Genomic DNA, 22,927 nt, shown 5'->3' with positions numbered 1-22,927 from the left:
AATATATTAACATGGGACTCCATCAGTGAACTCTTGGGCGATTTTCAGCATGACTGAAATCGCCCCAAAAGGGGTGGTACTCTAGAAGCAAGACCACCCTGATTGGACAATGATACCCAGAGACAGATTAAAACGGCCTCGAGCAGCGCTGGTGAAAGTTTGTTTTAAAAAACTTTTTTCTTCGTTTTGGCAGTGCGTCGCCCAATCGCCCATATGCACCAGCCGCCCTTGCTAAAAACACTGTTCTTCCCAGAGCACTTTTGCATGTGTCGGGCCGACACGCTTTAAATTTGCAGACATGCTTTTTTTTTTTGCTCGGACACTCACCGAAAAATGACGTCCTTGCAATGTTTGGGACATATTTTGAAGGAAAATTAGTGTTTTGGGTCGGTTTGCTGCCATGATGCACTCAGGCAGACCGGAAATCCCCAAACACAACAAACGCCCTCAATCACTTTGCTGCTGCACTGGTAACATGACGCTTCGATGTGCGGCGAGATCGTGGTTTATGGCTTGTGTGGTGGGTATACATCTCCACGTTTCAATTATGCTGAAAAGAGGTGCGAATGGCGCTCAGTGCCCTATAGATTCGTATTTTCGACAGCTAAATGAGAGGAGGACAGAAGAGCCAGAAAGAGAAGAGGAAAGAAGTGAAACCAAAGTTTGAAGTAGGCCTAAGTATAAAGGTGCTACTCAAGATTGTGGCATTTGTGCAGTAAGTGCAGTCTGCAGGGAGTATTATTTTTAAACTGCAACAGAACTCATTTAAATGTTTGGTTAGTGGTGTTCTGGCAGTAGTTCAGGTAATAAAACAGCATTATTATACACTACATTGTTGTCAGATGACTTTATTGATTGCTCATGTGAACCCCATGCTGCAAATCACAGCGTCACAGACCTCCACTTGTTGTAGCAACCTTTCAACCATGCTAACAGTAAAAAGTGACTGTCAGTACCACCATAAAATGCTCCTAAAAGTCACCAGATGCCACCAAATGGCCTCCCTTTTTTCAAAATTTTCCACGGTAGGCCTCCCCCAGACACCCTCCCCCCAACAAGAGGGGATACCCCCGTACTCTCCCCCCACACACCTTTGGCCACACAAAAGTTAGGACTTAATTTTAATCCTTGGGAGAACACTGTAAAAAGTAACTAAATGTTGGTATTCGTCAGCATATATATGCATCTCTTTTACAGCAGAGGTGGAGCTTGAATTTTGCCTGCGAAATAATGGTTGCCTCCCAAGTGACCCAACAAAAAATGGTTCGTCCTGTCATTGAGGAAGTTTGAATCCCATTGATGCCAGAACCCTGGCTGGGAGTCCTAGAGAGCAAAATTCCCCTGTCACTCATCATCGTCAGCTGTCCATCACTAACGATGATGACCGCTTCATTAGAATGCACAGAAATGGAGATGGGCCGTGAGGCCCGCACCAGAGTTCCTCTCCTAATGAAGCGCCTTGCACAGTAAGGTAAGACGCACGATGTTGTGTCCCCATTGTGTTGTCTCTCTGGACCTCCAGACCTGATCCCAAGTGGTGCACAAAAGTGCCACAGACCTGACAGGTATGGAAGTTGCCTCACAGTGACAACTGACTTGCTGGGTGATGCCATCCATTGGCCATTTGAGTGGCTCTTCTACATGCCATCTGGTGGTGTGCCATTGACCCTGTTGGGTTCATCTGCCACATTGCACTGAAAAGCGCCCCACTGCCAGTGCCTTATTGGTGATGTACTATTTACCCCATAGGTGGAACACAGGTAGGTGCTACCACTCTGGGTCAGAGCGGACCTGGGAGCAATGGGGATTAAAGGGTAACTCCACTTTCCCCAATACTCAAGTCCTCTCGGACCTGAGACTCACAACAGGTTGTAGTTTAAAGTCATACCCAGGACTAAATTACTGTCAATCACAGCGACACTAACCACTCAGGGGCAGCTTTTAGCTCATGTATGAGGAAGAGGGTAGACGACGCTTTTCTCCAAGTGTCTTCAACTGCCTTGGGATGTAACTGAGCAGCAATTCAAAAATATGCAGTAGTTACCAGCTGTTTTATAGATGGCTAGTGGATGGATGTTCAAAAAATAAAACTAAAGCATTTGCCTAAGTATTTAAGATGAATCTGGTGGTGAAAGTCATTTTAATATCCATTGTCTTGATAATGTGAGTGCTGATGGGAATGGACCACACCCACAATACTCTCATACCCCTTTTCCACCAAATCAGTTCCAGGGCTGGTTCGGGGCCAGTGCTTAATTTGGAACTGGGTTTTCTGTTTCCACTGACAAAGAACTGGCTCTGGTGCCAGAAGAACCGGTTCCAGGCTAGCACCAACTCTTTGCTGGGCCAGAGGAAAGAACCGCTTATGTCAGCGGGGGGGCAGAGTTGTTAAGACCGACAACAATAACAAGACCGCGAAAGGTCGCCATTTTTAAGCACCAAGAAGCAGCAGCTGTACAAACGTGAAGTCATCCATTATTGTTGTTGCTGCTGCTTCTTCTCCGTGTTGTTGCTTCGATGTTCGCGCCAAGGTTTATGCAAACGCAGCGACGTAACTGACGTATACAGCGACGTAATGACGTGGCTTCCCTTAGCACCTTGAGCTATGGAAAAGCAAACTGGTTCTCAGCTGGCTCGCAAGTTGAACGAGTTGTGAACCAGCACCGGCCCTGGAACTGATTTTGGTGGAAAAGGGGTAACAGAAGTACTTCATGGTGTCGTTTTTGCCGATTTCATATTGTCATGATCTAATTATAGTGTAGACCTAACGTTTACAAAGTAACTTAACGAGCACCGATTTTCCCAGTATTTGCATTATTTGACCATTTTTATCTTGATTGAGATGATGCTCGTTTCTTGTCGAGCTTTTTTTTTTGTTGTTGACTACAGATAAACCAAGTTGAGCTTTAAGAGTGTAATAGTCAATTTATTAGTAAACAAGTTAATGATGTGCAAAAATGTCCTACAGGTCTGTGGATCATTTCAGCCAAAACTTGATGAGAATAACAGTCAAAGAGACGCCAGATTTAAAAGATGACACAGCTGCACAAAAACGAAGGGTTTTTTTTCCCACAGTATAAAATTTTAATAATAAACAGTTTGAAGACTTGAATAACGTATAAAATAAGAACCCTGTACAGAATGGAGAAGTGACTGGCTAAATGAATAGCAGCTCTCAAACGGAAAGCGTCCCCTAATCCTACAGAATGAAACGAACGGGATTTTTAGTTAAACAGGCCTAATTATCTTTCTACTTCATTTAACACGCCTGATTCTACTCCTCAGCAGATTAGCAAGGCCTTGCTTGGGGTGGAAGGCATGTTAGAGTGGAGTACAAATGTGTGTCGAAGTGCAGCGTTCAGGACGAGCGCCGAACAATCCTGTTAGACACGAAGAAGACACGTTTATGGTGTATTAGACTCTTCATTGGAATGGGCCACGTGCAGTATTACACATGAATAGAGCTTGCTGTGTACACACAAACACGCACGCGCTCACACACACATGGTGGTATTGTTGGCAGACGGTGTCCTCTTGGCTGGATGTGGGAAAACAGACAGGCAGTTGGCATTCTGCTTCACTTTTAGCTGGACCACAGCTGGACTGTACATATGTTAGCGCTGCTCTTAACACTTGGCAGGTGAGAGGAGCAGTTCGCCATAGTGCCAGGTCATGTGTGTGTGTGAGAGAGAGAGAGACCTCTGTCACCATCAGAAAAGCATTCATCATCCGTTCTCTCTCTCTCTCTCTCTCTCTCTCTCTCTCTCTCAATTGCTTGCTCGCTCACCTGCAGTGTCCCTCTCGCTCGCTGTGTCTCATTTCTCTTTTGTCTTTTTTTTTTTTCCCCCCTCTTTCTCAGTGTCATACTTTTTTTGGGGGGCACATGCCCTTTTACATGGGGAATTTATTTTATTTGAAGATTTTAAACATGTAAACCTAATAATAAATTTGTGAAAATCTACTCTCACATGGTGGTGTAGCACTCTCGCCTCACAGCAAGAAGGTCTGGGTTCGAGTCAAGCGGCCGGCGAGGGCCTTTCTGTGTGCAGTTTTCATGTTCTCCCCCGTCTGTGTAGGTTTCCTCCGGGTGCTCCGGTTTCCCTCACAGTCCAAAGGCATGCAGGTTAGGTTAAAGGAGAACTGAAGTAATTTTTAAACTTGCTTTATTTCTTAATTAACGTGTTATTCAATTCCGTTTTCGGTTTTAGTAACCTTATATCGTGACTCGTATTGGCAACTAATTGCAATTAAATATTATACTTATCGGCCTATTCGCTTTTTAGCCATGTTGAATGTAGTTCGTTTGATCCACAGCAGGCGTCGCTTATCCGCGCGATCTTCAGGAGACTTGTGTGAGACTTCTAAACGTGAAGTGTCAGCCAGGTGTCAGTGCCGCCATTTTGAAAACTGTTTTCCAAACGAAGTATTGCACAAAAACGAGTTTAAATGACGATTACTGCCTACTTTTTTCAAACTTTTCTGATTGCTATCAAAAACACAACTTCCGGCTTGATTACGTCAGCATTCGAAAGAGGACGCGCGCGTCTTTTGACAACGTTGGCAGATGTTGGTCACTTTGATTTCCGCTGTACGTTTTACTTCCGTTCTACGGTGTTTCGCACAGGTCTCAGCGAATCTCATTTACGGCCATTGCTTTGACATGTGGACTGATATATAACGTAGCATATTTCAAACACTCATAACTTGCTATAGCAGCGACAAAATAGCTATCTAAAATACATTCTGATATTTAATAAAATGAGAAATAGAATTTTGATGATGAAAAAAATTTGCCTTCAGTTCCCCTTTAACATGGGGTGGCCTTGGGCTAAAGTGCCCTTGACCTAATCCCCTAAGTATAGCTGCCCACTGCTTTGTGTGTGTGCACTTATTGCTCCCTTGTGTGTGCTCACTGCTTCAGATGGGTTAAACGCAGAGGACGAATTTCACTGTGCTTGAATGTGCATGTGACAAAGGCTGCTGCTGCTGCTTCTTCTTGGTGTATGGGGCTTTTGTTTGTTTTTTTCCTCTCTTACTTCCTCCTGATGCCCCATTCACTATTGGTATTAACATCTGTTTCAGGTTACATGTATGCAGTGCAAGACTAAATACAGGTGTGAACAGGGTCAAATGTGTCTTGTGAAATGTAGCATATTTGCAGTGATGTGTGAAAATCATTGACACATCACCAGGGTTGCCAAGCCTAAGCTTTTCAGGCATAATTGACCTATTATAAACTGCATGTAACATGTTAACGTTGTCTGTGATTTATTTATTTGGTCTGGACCATAGGCATTTTTAAAGCTCATAGGCAACGGTTTTAATTTTATGCACATTTGAAACTTTATATGTTAAAAACCCAGTGTAATTTTCTTCTGGTCCCAAGAAGTATTGTTAATAAGTAGTAATTAAAATAAGTTAGCGCGGATCATGGCGAATTTCTGTTCAGCTATTTTCGTGACCACTCGGTATGTGACGTCATTCAAGACAAACAAACCACTTGAGTCGAGTCCACTTCCGTTTACTTACATTGCCGTTCGGCTTGAGTGCAGACATGCGTTCAGGAATTTCCAAAGAAAAACCCATGCCTTATTGTTGAGCAGTGAACTGTAACAACGGGACCGGTTCAGGAAGAAGTTTTTACCTTTTTCTGAGAGAGGAGAAGAGGCGGAGAGTGTGGATTGGCTTTTTCCGGAAGAGGCGGAGAGAGTGGATTGGCTTTTTGGGAAAAAGGAGAAGAGGCGGAGCGGGAGGTTTTTTTTTTTTTTTTTCCGGAAGAGGAGACGAGGCGGAGAGAGTGGATTTGAGAGTTGAGAGCAACGCTCAAGCAAAAAGGAGAAGATTGGAGGTGAACGTTTTTACTTTTGCTTGCAATTGACAAGTCAAGAATCCTGAGGGATCCTGTACAATCATTGTGGAAATGAGACAAAAGGATATTTCCTCACTTAGAGTAGGCTATAAATAGTTTAATGCTGTGGATGGCAGGCTAATGTGGCCTACCGGCGCACTGTCAAGTAATCGTTACCTATATCCACTAGGGAGGGCGATTTAATTATTCTTCAAAAGGGCTCTTATTTAGTATTACGACGAAAGTAAGAATTTATCATAACTACCAGGATAAATCGTTTGGGCGCGAGTCTTGTTGAGGCCTGGGGTCACCACGATCAGAGTTGGCCGAGTCGCTGTCCGATTCCGAGGCCGCACGGTCAAACCAGCAAGCCACATTCACCGATTGCTTCGCAACAGCCATAGGTTCAGACATGTATGGTTTCACCTCTCGATATTTAATTTAGAGAGTTCTTACTTCAAAATCGCTATCGCTTTCAGACATTTTACACAACCTCTCATAACCAAAGTCTGTACACATGTGCTCGGTTCGCAGGTAAACACAGAACTGCTCCCGGTCTGTTTGCCTTAAATGACGTCAGGACGACTGTCCCCTGGCGGTGAAAGTGCGTATAAGTGAGATGTAAACAAACCTTTGGAAATTGGGCAAAACGGTATAGTTTAACCGTTTTATTCAATTTTAGCGTGCAAATTAGACACTAGGAAGATTGAATTCGCTTTTTGGGTCGTTCTTCTAGACAAAGTTGATATTCTATGTTTCACCTCTGACCCTTGCCTATGACCTTTAAGTCATCATATGAACTAAACCTCATTTAATTATTCAAGCATCCACCTACCATAGCAGTGTTCTCCACCGGCGCTTTTAAAGTGGCGCACCGCCACATTATAATTCTGGCCTGCCTCCCTTCCCTTGGCCCAAAAAAAAAAAAGTAACTTCATCAGTATACACCAAATAAATCGTATTCACTTTATTATAATTTTGTACCTATTTATTTAACACGCAGAAGACCGTTAAACGAATGCATACGGGGCTACCAGAAGTGGCCGCACAATTGCAGTAGAAAACCATCCGGCCGGCTGCATACAGATTGTGACACAGAGCTCTGCAGATTGAGGTCTAGCCCTGCGTTACACCACACCACAGTACACTATACTGACACACAGTAAAGTTGGAAGCTACAAGCTGCAGCTAGCCAGCAGCTAAATAACTTTGCGGCTGTTTGTAGCGTTATTGTGCAACGATTACGCTTATCTATCGTCTTTTCTGACCATACACTCTTACAGTAATCATGTAACAGCGTGCGCGCGCACACGCACACAGTTAAGTTCAGATCTTTTATTTTACATATCTGTGATCGTGTAGGCGAGAGCTGCCTTTTCCTGTTGCTTCACTGTGGTTGTTTATTGCAGGACTTCCGGGTTCGTGGGTCGAAGGACCCGAACTGCAGAGGCTGGAGTGGCTTTATAGTGCCAGTCTCGGGCACGCGCACCAGCTCGTGCATGGATTGGAGTGGTTTCACCCAATTAACATTATGTGTATTGTAAAAACAATATCTGCACTTATTGTAATTGGGTATTTTGTTTATGCGTTAAAGTTAATTTATTTTTCACACACAAAAAAATAATTAATTCAGGGATGCACAACAGGTGCATCAGTCTCAACTGAAATGTCAAATGAGTCTCACATTGACAACAAAGGTGATATGTACACTACCGTTCAAAAGTTTGGGGTCACCCAGACAATTTTGTGTTTTCCATGAAAAGTCACACTTTTATTTACCACCATAAGTCAGGGCTTTCCACAAGTGCCGGCCATACAGCCGACTACACAATTAAGTCCAGCCGGCTACTTTAATGACTATTATTTTTGTAGCCCACAGGCTCTAAATATTAATTTTCGATTTTAATAAAATTAAATGTTTATCTAACGGACTGACAATAATATCAAACTGATTCGCGCTGTTTGTACCAATAATAACCACAAATTCCCCACTGACATCATTGATCAAGGGAGAGTAACTCATCCGCGGCCCCGACATGCGGTGTGTGCGCGCGCACTCGGCGGAGGCAGTAGTGTGTCGGGGAGGGAACAGAAGCAGAGATGACGCTTATTTTGTCTCCGGTAAACCAGTCTTCTCTCGTTCAGTTACGTGCTGGCATCAAAAGACACCGTTGGTTGTAAATGAAACCAAACCGAGTCGTTGGAGTGTATTTTCATACACAAATGGAGAAATGTTTGCTGAGTGTGTAATTGTGTAGCCACCACTGCAGACCGTTGTCGTTGTTAATTCATAGCATGCTCAGCTGCGTGAATGTGTCATGCACCGAAAATAAGAGATTTCCAAGCCAGGAACGCCTCATGATGCAATACGCATGAAAAGAAAGATGATTTACTGCCATTTTACTTTGTATTTGAGTAAAGTGAATAAATAAATGGTCTGTGGAAAATACATTTAATCCTGGGAACTGCGTGCACAGGAGTTTTTGTGTTTACTCCTGATCAATTGTGGAGAAATTCCGGCTTTATAATGGGTGTCTATGGCGTTACACTTCAGTGGAGCTCGTTAAGTTAGAGTGTAGAGAGCTTGAAAAAGTAGCTCAAACTTTCTCATTTAAACTGTGTTTTCAGCCACAAATTTCACTCTACAGATATAATTTTCTCAAAAGTGGGAGTCACACTTGTCTTGAGTCACACAATGTGTCTACCTGAACGATGGGATTTACAGTTTTTGAATGAGAAGCCTGAAAGTAACAAGAGGACAGGCGCGCTGCCCCATAGACTCCCATTATAACCCTGACAGCGCTTTTACTGCAAAATCACTTGTTTTCAACTCGCTCTATTGTCCACATTTTTTACACTAGAGACAAAAAATTACATCAATGTGTTCATGAGAGCCTTGTAGCGCTCAATTGCCGCTTTTCCACTACCAACGCGGCTGAGTTGGGCTGAGCCGTGCGGTGGTGAGTCGAGCTGAGTGGGGCTGTTGGGGTTGCATTTCGACTACAACCGCGCTGAACCGTGCTGGCTGGAAGTGGGTGGACACATTGGGTGGAGTTAGCGAAAGTGGGTGGACGTCACGTGATGTCGTTAGGCGGCGCAAACAGTGACATCAGTGACCTTTTAAGCGGTAGTCTCACGACCCGGATAGTAAACAATAAACATGGAGGACATGGAGTAGTTAGTGTTGCTGGTCTTGGTGCTGTGGCTTGTTGTCACCGACAACGCCAACAGATACTGGCAAGAGCGTATAGATGAGGCGAGGCACATAAGGCTTCAGAAATTCTCGTAATTCGTAATTCTTCTTCTTCCGGGTTTACGGTGTTTACAGATCCCAGCGTGCTCGCGGGGCATGTGTGGGCATGTGAGGACACTCCTCCTCACCAATAAGTGCACAGGGGAGTGTCTCCTCACGCCCCTAGCCCCACTCGGCTTGGTTTGGCTCGCTTCAGCCCCACTCCAAAACCGTGCGAGTTTTGGGTGCTGAGTAAGGCTGAAGCGAGCTGAGTCATGCTGCTCTGAGGTAGTCGAAACGCGAGCCGTGTCAGGCTGAAGTGAGCTGAAAAAGGGTAGTGGAAAAGGCCCATATGTGAAAATTTTGTGAATAGCTCCTTTTGTTTCCGTGTAAATCAGCGTTGTTCGAGGAGAGGGAACTCTGAGAAAAAGCGCTCTTTGCTTGTTATATTGTGTCTCTTCCCTGCACCTGAGCACCGTTACCAAGGCGACGAGCTCCATTCAGGGAGCAGAGAGGGGCGGGGCTGCTCTCTCAAACACACACAGGCTCACAGCATCGGAGCCTCGTGCGCACTGCATCACTCTCACCATTTCACACAGGGGAATTGTCGTCTCTAGAAATACATTCAGACTGCACCCTGAAACGACCCATATCCGATTTTTTTGCCCATATGCGACCTGTATCCGATTTGTTATTAACAATCTGAACGACAAAGATCTGATTTTTTTTCACATGCGACCCAGGCCGCTTGGATATGTGGTCCTAAATCCGATGCATATCCGTTATTTTCACATGCGACTGCAGTCTGACCGGACAGGTCGCATTCATGCGACCTACACGTCATCAACAAGAGACAAACGTCACTATTCTGCGTTGGCTAATCCCGCCTCTTTGGTGGAAAACAACAACATTTGTACAGTTTTCAGAATTTAAATAGACTTTTATAGAATTGATCAAGCTAATGGTGGATTTGGTAGGGACCTGGATGTTTAACTGTTAGCCTGATTAAATAAAACAGTTTCTATAACTGATTTATAACTTAAACCATCCTGTATTACAAGATTATAAGATTGTTCTGGAAATTTCCAGTAATTTGACACCTTCGGTCTCATTAGTCTGCTGCCCACATTAATCAGATTATTGTGAGAGTTCCGCCGCCGCCACAAAAACCACATCGCCAGGTCTCGCCTCATCTCCATGCTTTACTTGCAAACTTGAAGAGTGTGCTTTTTTTTGGTTTACGTATTACGTAGATGTGCTTATTACGTGTCAATTTGCGCGTGCGGGACACTTTTGGGTCGTTTTCCGTTCATATTGGAGATCGCATACAAGTCTCATAATTGGTAATGTGAACGGCTTAACAAAAAAATCGGATTTCACAACAAATCGGATATGGGTCGTTTCAGGTTGCAGTCTGAACGTAGTGTAGTTTTGTGTTTACTCCCCCCCGGCTGGCTACTTATTTGTCATGGCCGGCTAGTATGAGCCTTAGTGGAAAGCCCTGATAAGTTGTAAAATGAATAGAAAATATAGTCAAGACATTTTTCTGGCCATTTTGAGCATTTAATCGACCCCACAAATGTGATGCTCCAGAAACTCAATCTGCTCAAAGGAAGGTCAGTTTTATAGCTTCTCTAAAGAGCTCAACTGTTTTCAGCTGTGCTAACATGATTGTACAAGGGTTTTCTAATCATCCATTAGCCTTCTGAGGCAATGAGCAAACACATTGTACCATTAGAACACTGGAGTGAGAGTTGCTGGAAATGGGCCTCTATACACCTATGGAGATATTGCACCAAAAACCAGACATTTGCAGCTAGAATAGTCATTTACCACATTAGCAATGTATAGAGTGGATTTCTGATTAGTTTAAAGTGATCTTCATTGAAAAGAACAGCGCTTTCCTTTCAAAAATAAGGACATTTCAAAGTGACCCCAAACTTTTGAACGGTAGTGTACAGTAAGTGTGTTAATTTTTTGTAAAATGATTTGAACAATGATTTAGCATTTCCTATCCATTTATTGGCCAGTTTCACTGTCAAAAAAGCTCAAAGTCCTGGTATTACAGCCACCACCTTTTAGTTTTGAAATGTGGAGAACACTGCATAGCATGAGCTCTACTCATTATACTGAATGAAGACTGTCAGTAAATTGTGCGCTCTCTCTCTCTCAGGTATTCTTTATTTACGATGTATGTACTAATAGAAGACAAACTAGTTTAGTGAGTGACTTTGGCCCTGTCCACACGGCAACGGATTCAGGTGAATCTGATAAAATTGTTTATCGTTTCGGCCTGGCGTCCACATGGCACCGGCGTTTTGGGTGCCCCAAAACGAAATCTTTTGAGAACGGGTTCCAGAGTGGAAAGATCTGGCAACGGCGCCGTTGTGAAGTCGTCTGGATGAGTAGAACGGATTTGTTTACGATGACGTCACAACCACATGACTGTCAGTGCTTCACGCCGGGTAGAAGTGTAACGAACTCGATGCGAGTTGTCAACAAATCCTATAACTTGGTTCATGAAACGCGCTTACAAAATATTTTCACTGTGAATATTTGTGTAATGGTGCAAAGAGAGAGAGAGAGAGAGACTCTGCCCTTAGGGCAGAGTCAATCCCGCCAGCAAAAATGGGGGAAAAAAAGGAGCGATCTCGGCTCTTCAGATGTTGGTTTAAGTCCTACAATACATTCCTCAAAAAGGGCGTAGAAGTACAAATTAATCCATCAACGTGTAGCATTCAATTTATTCCGGACCATTAAAGACGCCGCCTTCCGCGTAGAATCATACGTCATCCTCGCTGCCATATTGGATAGGTCAAAGCGGAGAATAAAGATGCCTCATTCATGTGCTGTGTTTAACTGTACCAACAGGTTTACCGTCCAAACGAGATTACATGGGATTACCTTTCACAGCTGAGACTGGAAAAATACTTTTCATTGTATTTGGTCATTATAACGTAACTTTACGAACAGATTTTCCTGACTTTGTGGCTAATATGAAGTCTCGCACATAATAGTTTATGCGCATGCGTCCTTACTACTTCTATTGTCCTGGTGTCTCCGAAGGGACCGTCTTACAGCGCCCCTAGAGATGTGGCATGTTTATTGCATCGTTTTCAGCAAGCTTTGCGTTGCCATATGGACCTGATATTTTACTGATCCGTTGCCCATGTGGACGCGATATTTTTTTAAATAACATCTCGTTGCTGTTGTGTGGATGTAGCCTTTAATGCTGCTTCATTAAGAATTGATGTTTGATGTTAGTAGATTTTAATTTTGCAGAGATGGTCTTGGTGTTAGAGTTTGTCTTTGGCAGATCATAGTCAAACAACTGGCGATATAGTTATAGAGCTGTTGCGAGCTGTAAACGGTCAGAAAGCATGCAAATGGCTCTCTTCATGTATGTTGTTGTTGAAAGGACACGAAATCCAAGTAGATGAGCCAGTCCTGTGTCAAATGTCCGTTTGATGAAAGACTTTACAGAATGATGTGAGTGCCTGCTGATTTAATAAGGAAATGCCGTCCAACAGCTACAGATAAACACTTTGTTTGCTGTTGCTGAGTATATTGGTGTTTTGGTTTTGAATTACAGTTGGGTTGCTCTTGTCAGATTTGGCGATCTTGCTGTTGATGAAATGTGATCATAAGCGGTCAGGCAGTGGAAACTCATCGGAGACGCATGAAATACCAGGCGTTAACAGCCATCCGTTTTAGTCATCCTCTTGCGACTGAAGCTCTCGTACTGCAGGGCTGCGCAAAGTCCGAACAGAGCCGAAGAAAAAGATAAAAACTCTGCTTCAAAGTAGTTTCTTCAGTTCCGTAGTGACCCAAAAACTTTTGCTGTGTTTGCATTGCATTTAAATCCGGTCACTTTTTTTTGTCTCCCCCCTGAGGGATTCTTTTAAATCTCCTTATACACCCAGTTAACACATACAGTGGTGCTTGAAAGTTTGTGAACCCTTTAGAATTTTCCATGTTTCTGCATAAATATGACCTAAAACATCATCAGATTTTCACACAAGTCCTTAAAGTAGATAAAGAGAACCCAGTTAAACAAATGAGACAAAAATATTATACTTGGTCATTTATTTATTGAGGAAAATGATCCAATATTACATATCTGTGAGTGGCAAAAGTATGTGAACCTTTGCTTTCAGTATCTGGTGTGACCCCCTTGTGCAGCAATAACTGCAACTAAACGTTTCCGGTAACTGTTGATCAGTCCTGCACACCGGCTTGGAGGAATTTTAGCCCATTCCTCCGTACAGAACAGCTTCAACTCTGGGATGTGGGTGGGTTTCCTCACATGAACTGCTCGCTTCAGGTCCTTCCACAACATTTCGATTGGATTAAGGTCAGGACTTTGACTTGGCCATTCCAAAACATTTAACTTTATTCTTCTTTAACCATTCTTTGGTAGAACGACTTGTGTGCTTAGGGTCGTTGTCTTGCTGCATGACCCACCTTCTCTTGAGATTCAGTTCATGGACAGATGTCCTGACATTTTCCTTTAGAATTCGCTGGTATAATTCAGAATTCATTGTTCCATCAATGATGGCAAGCCGTCCTGGCCCAGATGCAGCAAAACAGGCCCAAACCATCATACTACCACCACTATATTTCACAGATGGGATAAAGTTCTTATGCTGGAATGCAGCGTTTTTCTTTCTCCAAACATAACGCTTCTCATTTAAACCAAAAAGTTCTATTTTGGTCTCATCTGTCCACAAAACATTTTTCCAATAGCCTTCTGGCTTGTCCATGTGATCTTTAGCAAACTGCAGATGAGCAGCAATGTTCTTTTTGGAGAGCAGTGGCTTTCTCCTTGCAACCCTGCCATGCACACCATTTGTTGTTCAATGTTCTCCTGATGGTGGACTCATGAACATTAACATTAGCCAATGTGAGAGAGGCCTTCAGTTGCTTAGAAGTTACCCTGGGGTCCTTTGTGACCTCGCCGACTTTTACACCCCTTGCTCTTGGAGTGATCTTTCTTGGTTGACCACTCCTGGGGAGGGGAACAATGGTCTTGAATTTCCTCCATTTGTACACAATCTGTCTGACTGTGGATTGGTGGAGTCCAAACTCTTTAGAGATGGTTTTGTAACCTTTTCCAGCCTGATGAGCATCAACACTTTTTCTGAGGTCCTCAGAAATCTCTCTTGTTCGTGCCATGATACACTTCCACAAACATGTGTTGTGAAGATCAGACTTTGATAGATCCCTGTTCTTTAAATAAAACAGGGTGCCCACTCACACCTGATTGTCATCCCATTGATTGAAAACACCTGACTCTAATTTCACCTTCAAATTAACTGCTAATCCTAGAGGTTCACATACTTTTGCCACTCACAGATATGTAATATTGGATCATTTTCCTCAATAAATAAATGACCAAGTATAATATTGTTGTCTCATTTGTTTAACTGGGTTCTCTTTATCTACTTTTAGGACTTGTGTGAAAATCTGATGTTTTAGATCATATTTATGCAGAAATATGGAAAATTCTAAAGGGTTCACAAACTTTCAAGCACCACTGTACGTGCACGCATGCCAATTCCCATACTACAAGTACAAGGCTGCTGCCCTATATGCAGTACTAGCTGATGGTGCACTAGTTTCACTTACTTAGCATCCTGCCGTGTGATTTGGGACGATGTAGATCATGAACAAATGCCTGTGTGAAAACACTCTGCCTCAATCAAGCTTCAAATCGATTCAGCGTACAGACTGGAGTATTCGGATAAAGTATGGAAACGCTTTATCCAAATATGCAAATGCTGCTGACACTTAGTTTTTGCAAAGATTTCCTTCCTTTTTTTTTTTTTGTCCATTTTTTTCCCTAATTTGATCACATGCCAATTCCCGCCCACTCTCACCCGTCATCCACATCATAACCACAGATGGTGAAGGCCAAGACATGCTTTCTCTGAGCATGTGAACACCACCCACATCTTTTCAAACTGCTGCTCGTGCTGCATCACAGGCCAGCGTAACACACTTGGAGGAAATCTGCCCTCTTCCGCATCGATGATCTCACAGATATCCACAATTGCCAAGTGTCACTGTGATTTGACCGGCATGAAAGTAAGCCATCCCAAACACCCAAAGAGCTCCTGCCACAGATGGCCATGACATTCTGAGAACTGAACTCGCAATCTCCAGATGTTTTTTTTTTTCCCCCCTTGTAAATCAAATTTCATTGTGTCATAAATGTAAGAAGCAGCATGAATAATACCATGGGCAATTTCAGCGAGTAAATGGAAGCCAGCCCGACAGAGCACACCAGTAAAGGGATGATCGTGATGTCCTGAGTTTTTTACATTCAAAACCCAGTCAACTTCTGCAACTGTCTTTATGCTGTAATTTGATTATCCAGTTCCCTTGTGCTCTTAAGAGAGGAACTAGATGTTTTGTGTACGTTTGGCTGCTTCATTAGCCATGTGCGTAAAACAGAGCTCAACCCAGACGCCGTCACGTGGTGATGCCCATCAGGCTGCAGCGACATGTGTGTGTGTTGCATTCTACTTCACTGAGCTTCAACTGCCAACAGGAACGTGACCTAGAGAAAGATGATCTGGATCTGTGACCACACACACACGTGCGCGCGCGTACACACGAGCACACAGGTGCTGGAGTGAAAGAGAGCTGTTCTGCTTTGTTCTTGTCCTCCACTCTCTCTCCTTCAGTGAAAGTGAGGTGAGAACTAGCTGTTTCCCTTTTTTTTTTTTTTTCTCCCCCCCCCCTTCCTTCCCCCATCACTCCTACAGCACGAGTTACGCCTAAGGCTGGCCACCATTTTAGAATACGTTGTTGCTATGTCGTGGAGAACTTTATTATAACATCAGTATGAGGTGTGTGTTTGACATGTACCCCCCCCAATGTCAGCCTGATGTTCCTGTGTGTGTTGACGACAGGCATCCAGGGAGAGTCTGAAGATGGAGCCACTAGCAGATGTTGCCTTACTACCAGGAGAAGAGAGAGTGATAGGTGAGTGTGTGTGTGTTGGAGTAACACACTAATGACCCTCACTGTGCGGTGTGGGTTTTTAACTTTATTATACACCATTGTGTATATCTCAGTGTATCAAAAGGTGATCGATTTTCTACGTTAAATTATTTTAATGTACAAATTCTCTAATTCTAGGGATGTAATCAAATATAAACACGCCATTCAAGTTGAACAGAGAAACGAATACAGATAATGAACAGGTGGCGCACTATTTTGTGTTTTTTCATGTCGGACACAACAAAAAGTCACACGAGCGAGAGGTTTTTACTTTCAGGCAGGCACAAATTGAGTCAGATAAAGTCTCAGCCAAACAAAGGCCTTGTTGCACGTTCATCTGAACAAATAGTCCTCGAGAACTTCCTGGAAAATAAAATGCCTCGAGGAAATATCGCAGACAGGTACAAACACAAATAACTGCCAGAGCTGGATTTAAAAAAAAAAAACAGCTGTATGCACATCTCGAGTTGAAAATGATGAACGTGAGTGATACAGAACTGCCAGAATTCACAGACTTTGCTGACAGTGTGGGATTTTTTTTTCCCCCACTGTTCTTCAGGGAGTAGGCTTCGGATTTCTATCTGAATACAGATGTATGGAGAACTAAACAGATACAGTGACGCTGTGTTCCAGCCGTAATACATGGAAAATTATTGAACAGCAACTCAAATCTTGTCCTAATAAGAATTTAAGGCCAGGCAGGAATTTTCACTGCTGACTGTAAATATTCAGCAAGATCTTGGTTTAGAGATGTATTAAATTTAGAAGGACCTTTACCTTTAGGACTGCTGCTTTGTTCTCCAGCTCCGATGTGATGAGCTGTATTACTGCACCATGCAATCCACTAGATCATCTATGGCAGCATTTTATTTAGGTAGCCTTTTGCATTTAACAAAATGTTTTTGTTAGTTTGTATTTTATTTACTTGCATTTGGGGATAAAATTCTATTTGCTATACTCCCATCATCTATTAATCATACTCTGATTTTATTTCTGATATGTTTAAAATCCAGTGTTCTATATTTAGCCTAATGCAATTCTGGAGTCTTAGTTTTATTATTTTTATTTTTTATTTTTTTGTTAAATGATGTCCCACAATACCGATAGCTATAGCGATAACCAGAGGTGGACAAAGTACCCAACTTCATTACTTAAGTCAAAGTACAGATCCCACTGGTCAAATGTGACTCCGATACAAGTGAAAGTTGTCCAGTCAAATTTTTACTTGAAGTACTGAAGTACTTGCTTTTAAAAATGCTTAAGTATTAAAAGTACGTTTTCTGTCAACGCATTGTTGTATTATTGCCACAACGCTTACAAAACCTAATGCCTCTGAAGCAGCCGACTGGATTTACAAAATGAACGCATGCTGTGCCATCATGGTGGTTTAACGTTAAGCTAGCTAATCAGTGAAACTCCACCTGACATGCTAGCAAACTCTCTTCAAACTCGAAATCATATTGGGTAGCGAACGCTACTAGAAAAGAAAGATTTCTACATTCTGTTTATTTGGCAAGATTATGCTAAAACATGGGGCGGCACGGCGGAGTAGTGGTTAGCGCTGTCGCCTCACAGCAAGAAGGTCCGGGTTCGAGCCTCGTGGCCGGCGAGGGCCTTTCTGTGTGGAGTTTGCATGTTCTCCCCGTGTCCGCGTGGGTTTCCTCCGGGTGCTCCGGTTTCCCCCACAGTCCAAAGACATGCAGGTTAGGTTAACTGGTGGCTCTAAATTGACCGTAGGTGTGAATGTGAGTGTGAATGGTTGTCTGTGTCTGTGTGTCAGCCCTGTGATGACCTGGCGACTTGTCCAGGGTGTACCCCGCCTTTCACCCGTAGTCAGCTGGGATAGGCTCCAGCTTGCCTGCGACCCTGTAGAACAGGATAAAGCGGCTACAGATAATGAGATGCGAAAACATATATATTTCTGAAAGGACTTCAGATAAGTTAACGTTATTCATCTTGGCGTAACTCCGTTTTTACAGTGTCCAAGTTAACTAGCTACGTGTTAACGTTAGCCGTGGACAAAACGATGGCAACTTGGCGGGCAAATCCATAGAAAGTCATTTGACAAACCAGACTGCTTAGCTATGTTTGCAATGTTCTCGCTAGCTCTAAAAGCACAGACAACTTCATTGCAAGCTTTCTCCTGGAATAAAATGTTTACACACCTTAATATGCTTCTGCAGGTTGGATGGCGAGTTTTTGTAGGCTGTGATGTGGTTCATTTTAGGTAAACAAAGCAAACATATTTAAAATGAAATGAATCTTTAATCCTTTCTGAAAACTGAAATGTGGGTGTGAGTGCGTTCCCCAGAAGACCCGCCTCCTTCCATTCTGCCACCAACTGATCATGTTAAATAACGCTGCTGGGAAATCATTGAACTTGATTTTATACAGTCTATGGACGTGATGTGACCCTAGTGATTACTGATAGTCTCTCTGTGTCACTCGCCAATCACGTTTTAGAAAAGAAAAACCATCCGCTTTCAAAGCTGCTTTATAGTAACGAGTAACGAGGACCTTGATAGAAATGTAGTGGAGTAAAAAGTACGATATTTGCCTTTCAAATATAGTGAAGTTAGTCATAAGTTTCCAAAAAAAAATACTCAAGTAAAGTACAGATACTCAAAGTGTACTTGAGTACAGGACTCAAGTAAATATACTTTGTTACTGTCCACCCCTGTCGATAACTAACTATAAATAAATCGGTCCCCTGCAGTTTATATGGTTGGTGGTCGCACCAGACCGATAACAATACCTATAGCCCAGGCCTGGGTTTATCCATATTGGTGAGATCGCTTCTGGAGCAATCTATATATAATAATAATGTGTATATTTTATATATATATATATATATATATATATATATATATATATATATATATATATATATATATATATTTTTTTTTTTATATATATAAACAATTCCAAAATAGTTGGGACACTCTGTAAAACGTCAGTAAAATCAGAATGCGATAATTTGCAAATCATGGAAACCCTATACTGCATTGAAAATAGTACAAAGACAATGTATCAAATGTTGAAACTGAGAAATTTTATTGTTTTTTGAAAAATATATGCTCATTTTGAATTTGATGTCAGCAACATGTTTCAGAAAAGCTGGGACAGCGGCAACAAAAGACTGAAAAAGTTGTGTAATGCTAAAAAAAAGTAATTTGGTTAATTGGCAACAGGTCAGTAAAATGATTGGGTATAAAAAGAACATCCTCGAGAGGCGGAGTCTCTCAGAAGTAAAGACAGGGAGGGGTTCACCGCTCTGTGAAAGACTGCACGGGCAAACAGTGCAACAATTTAAGAATAACGTTCCTCAATGTAAAATTGGAAAGAATTTGGGGATCACATCTATGGTACATAATATCATTAAAGGATTCAGAGAATCTGGAGAAATCTCTGTATGCGAGAGACAAGGCTGAAAACTGACATTGGATGCCTGTGGTCTTCAGGCCCTCAGGCAAAACTGCATTAAAAGCAGACATGTGTCTGTAGTGTAAATCACTGTATGGGCTCAGGAACACTACAGAAAACCATCATCTGTGAAAACAGTTCATTACTGTGTCCACAAATGCAAGTTAAAACCAGATATAAACAGTATCCAGAAACACAGCTACCTTCTCTGGGCCCGAGCTTTTTTACGATGGACTGAGGTGAAGTGGAAAATTGTCCCAAGGTCTGACGAATCGAAATCTGAAATTCTTTTTAGAAATCTTGGACATCACGTCCTCCAGGCTAAAGAGGAGAGGGACCATCCAGCTTATCAGTGCACAGTTCAAAAGCCAGCACCTGTGATTGTATGAGGGGGCATTAGTGTACGTGACATTGGGTAGCTTGCACATCTTGGAAGGCATCATGAATGCTGAATGATGTATACATGTTTCAGAGCGACATGCTGCCATCCAGACAAAATCTTTTTCAGGGAAGGCCTTCCTTCTTTCAGCAAGACAATGCCAAACTGCTTTCTGCACATATTAAAACTGCATGGCTCTGTAGTAAGAGTCCAGGTGCTAAACTGGCCTGCCTGCAATCCAGACCTGTCTCCCATTTAGAACATTTGGTTCATTATGAAGCCCAAAATATGACACAGGAGACCCGAACTGTTGAGCAACTGAAATTGTTTCTTGCAAAAATGGGACATTTCTCTTTCAAAACTACAGCAATTGGTCTCCTCAGTTCCCAAACGTTTACAGAGTGTTGTTAAAAGTAGAGGTGATGCAACACAGTGGTAGACATGCCCCTGTCCCAACTTTTTTGAAACGTGTTGCTGACATCAAATTCAAAATGGGCACACATTTTTCAAAAAACAGTAAAATTTCTCAGTTTCAACATGTGATCTGCTGTCTTTGTACTATTTTCAAATAAATATAGGGTTTCCATGATTTGCAAATTATCACGTTTTTGCTTTTATTTACAGTTTACACAGTGTCCCAACTTTTTTGGAAGTGTGTGTGTGTGTGTGTGTGTGTGTGTGTGTGTGTGTGTGTGTGTGTGTGTGTAAAAAATATATATCTCACACACACGGGGCTGCAAAAGTAGGTATACAGTAATGAAAAACAAACCATTCACACACAATGTTAGTATTAAATAAAATCTAGCCCCTCTATTATAATACTGGAATAATCCTTACTGTATACCTACTTTTGCAGCCCCCTGTATATGCACAAAGTACAGATCTTTTATTCACGGTTATGTGAGTCTCCATGAAAATAATAAATTAATAAAGTAAACATATAAATACAGGTAAGATGTATTTTAATTACGAACTTAAGCAGTCGAAACATTTAATTGGTTTACTCTTCTTAATTTTTATCCATGATTCATCATCCGTATGAAATCGGTAACTAATCTGTAATCTACTGAAACGTCCGTAACCCATCCGTAAATTATTAGCAACTGTGATGCGTCTGTATTGAAATCCGTCACCACGCTGTGTTTATCATTTTTAAAAAATTATATTTCTGTCGTCTGTGACCTATCCATATGTTGTCATTCACCGGAGTGTGTGCATGGATTATTTTGAAGTCCAAGCTGTACAGAGTGACCTGGAATAATGTGCTACTACTTGGAAAAAACTTCCACGACTATTCCTAAGTTGCATGCGTTTATTTCCCTGAGTGGCAGGAACAAGCAGTATTCTATTCGGGATTATAGTTGTGGTGTGACTGCTCCAGACTGGAACTAAATTCAGGTGGAGGTATCGTCATAGTTGCAGTTCTAGGTATAGTTATAGTTATCGGTGTTGTGGGACCGGGCCCTTACTTGAGTTAAAGTGGTCTAAGGAAATAAATCCACATAATTTTATGGCAAGTATTTATTTCTCACACTTTATTGTAGATTTAAAAATATTCATTTTCAAACACAAGCCAAGTCCTAAAAGTCATGTTGCCTGCAGTTAGTGAAGTTTCCAACAGACACTCGAGTCACTTTTTGTGGCTGAATCTCAAACCATGTGTAATTGATCATTTATACAGCTTTTAGTTCCGTTCCATGAATTTCATTGGTCAAGCAGCTTTCCAAGAGTGCTTACTGTATATTCCCTATAACCGCACTGGGACGTTTCATTGTGTGTTATAATGACTGTAAAAAGCGTAGACAGCGTGGCTCCATGCCCTTCCATTCTAAAGAGGTGAAGCCAAACTTCCTCTACCATGTCAGATTTGGCGCAAGATTCTGCGAAAAAGAGACGGGAGTTAACTTCAAGTCCAGCTACTCATTTGGTAGGCCCACCCCTTCTCCAAATATCAAGGTCTAGCATATCCCCAAGTCACTTCATTCTCAAATGTGTCCACGCCTTCTTACAATATAGTACAACCCCGATTCCAAAAAAGTTGGGACAAAGTACAAATTGTAAATAAAAACGGAATGCAATGATGTGGAAGTTTCAAAATTCCATATTTTATTCAGAATAGAACATAGATGACATATCAAATGTTTAAACTGAGAAAATGTATCATTTAAAGAGAAAAATTAGGTGATTTTAAATTTCATGACAACACATCTCAAAGTGGGACAAGGCCATGTTTACCACTGTGAGACATCCCCTTTTCTCTTCACAACAGTCTGTAAACGTCTGGGGACTGAGGAGACGAGTTGCTCAAGTTTAGGGATAGGAATGTTAACCCATTCTTGTCTAATGTAGGATTCTAGTTGCTCAACTGTCTTAGGTCTTTTTTGTCATATCTTCTGTTTTATGATGCGCCAAATGAACCACACGTGCGAGGGCCTGTCAAGGCCGCTAGCGGCTTTAATTGTACCTGTATTCTGTGTACAGCTGTGTGTTTGTTTTTCTTTTGAAATAAAACTTCCCTGGGCGCGCCCATCTTGCTTTCTCCGAGGTTCAGATATCGCTCTCTGAGCGCAAATTAGACTTAAACAACCTTTATTGTCATTCAGTATGCAAGAAGTGTACACCGAATGAAATTTCATTGCAATTTGGCTCAGCACAGAAATAATAATGAAGTGTATTAAATTAAATTATACAGCAGCAGAAATATTATAAAGTGCAATAGTATAAAGTGACCTGTGGAATTTGGAATGTTCAAGTTATAAATAGAAGTTTAGAGTTTGGGTTTGGAGTTCAGCAGTCTGGTGGCCTGGGGGAAAAAGCTGTTACAGAACCTGGTGGTCCTGCACCGAATGCTGCGGAACCTCTTTCCAGAGGCCGGAGGGGAGAACAGGCCATAATGAGGATGTGAGAGGTCATTGATGATGTTTCTGGCTCGAGACGTGCAGCGCCTTGGTGCAATGTCCTGAATGGAGGGAAGAGAAGTCCCTATGATTTTCTCTGCTGTCCTCACCACTCTCCTCACAGTCTTCCAGTCAGAGGC

At 42.2% G+C, this 22,927-nt stretch overlaps 1 protein-coding gene across 3 annotated transcripts in view; it reads left to right on the top strand.

The window, feature by feature from the left end:
* Positions 1-22,927, top strand: part of mtm1 (myotubularin 1) — a 134,334-nt gene that overhangs the window by 44,163 nt on the left and 67,244 nt on the right. For all 3 annotated transcript variants that reach the window (XM_060935982.1, XM_060935990.1, XM_060935999.1), the window contains exon 3: positions 15,998-16,070. In XM_060935982.1, coding sequence (XP_060791965.1) covers positions 15,998-16,070 — 73 coding nt within the window. The remainder of the gene's footprint in view (positions 1-15,997; positions 16,071-22,927) is intronic.

This window comes from Neoarius graeffei, chromosome 1, assembly GCF_027579695.1.
Source record: "Neoarius graeffei isolate fNeoGra1 chromosome 1, fNeoGra1.pri, whole genome shotgun sequence".
Taxonomy (NCBI): domain Eukaryota; kingdom Metazoa; phylum Chordata; class Actinopteri; order Siluriformes; family Ariidae; genus Neoarius; species Neoarius graeffei.
This window is presented reverse-complemented; position numbering and strand designations above follow the sequence as displayed.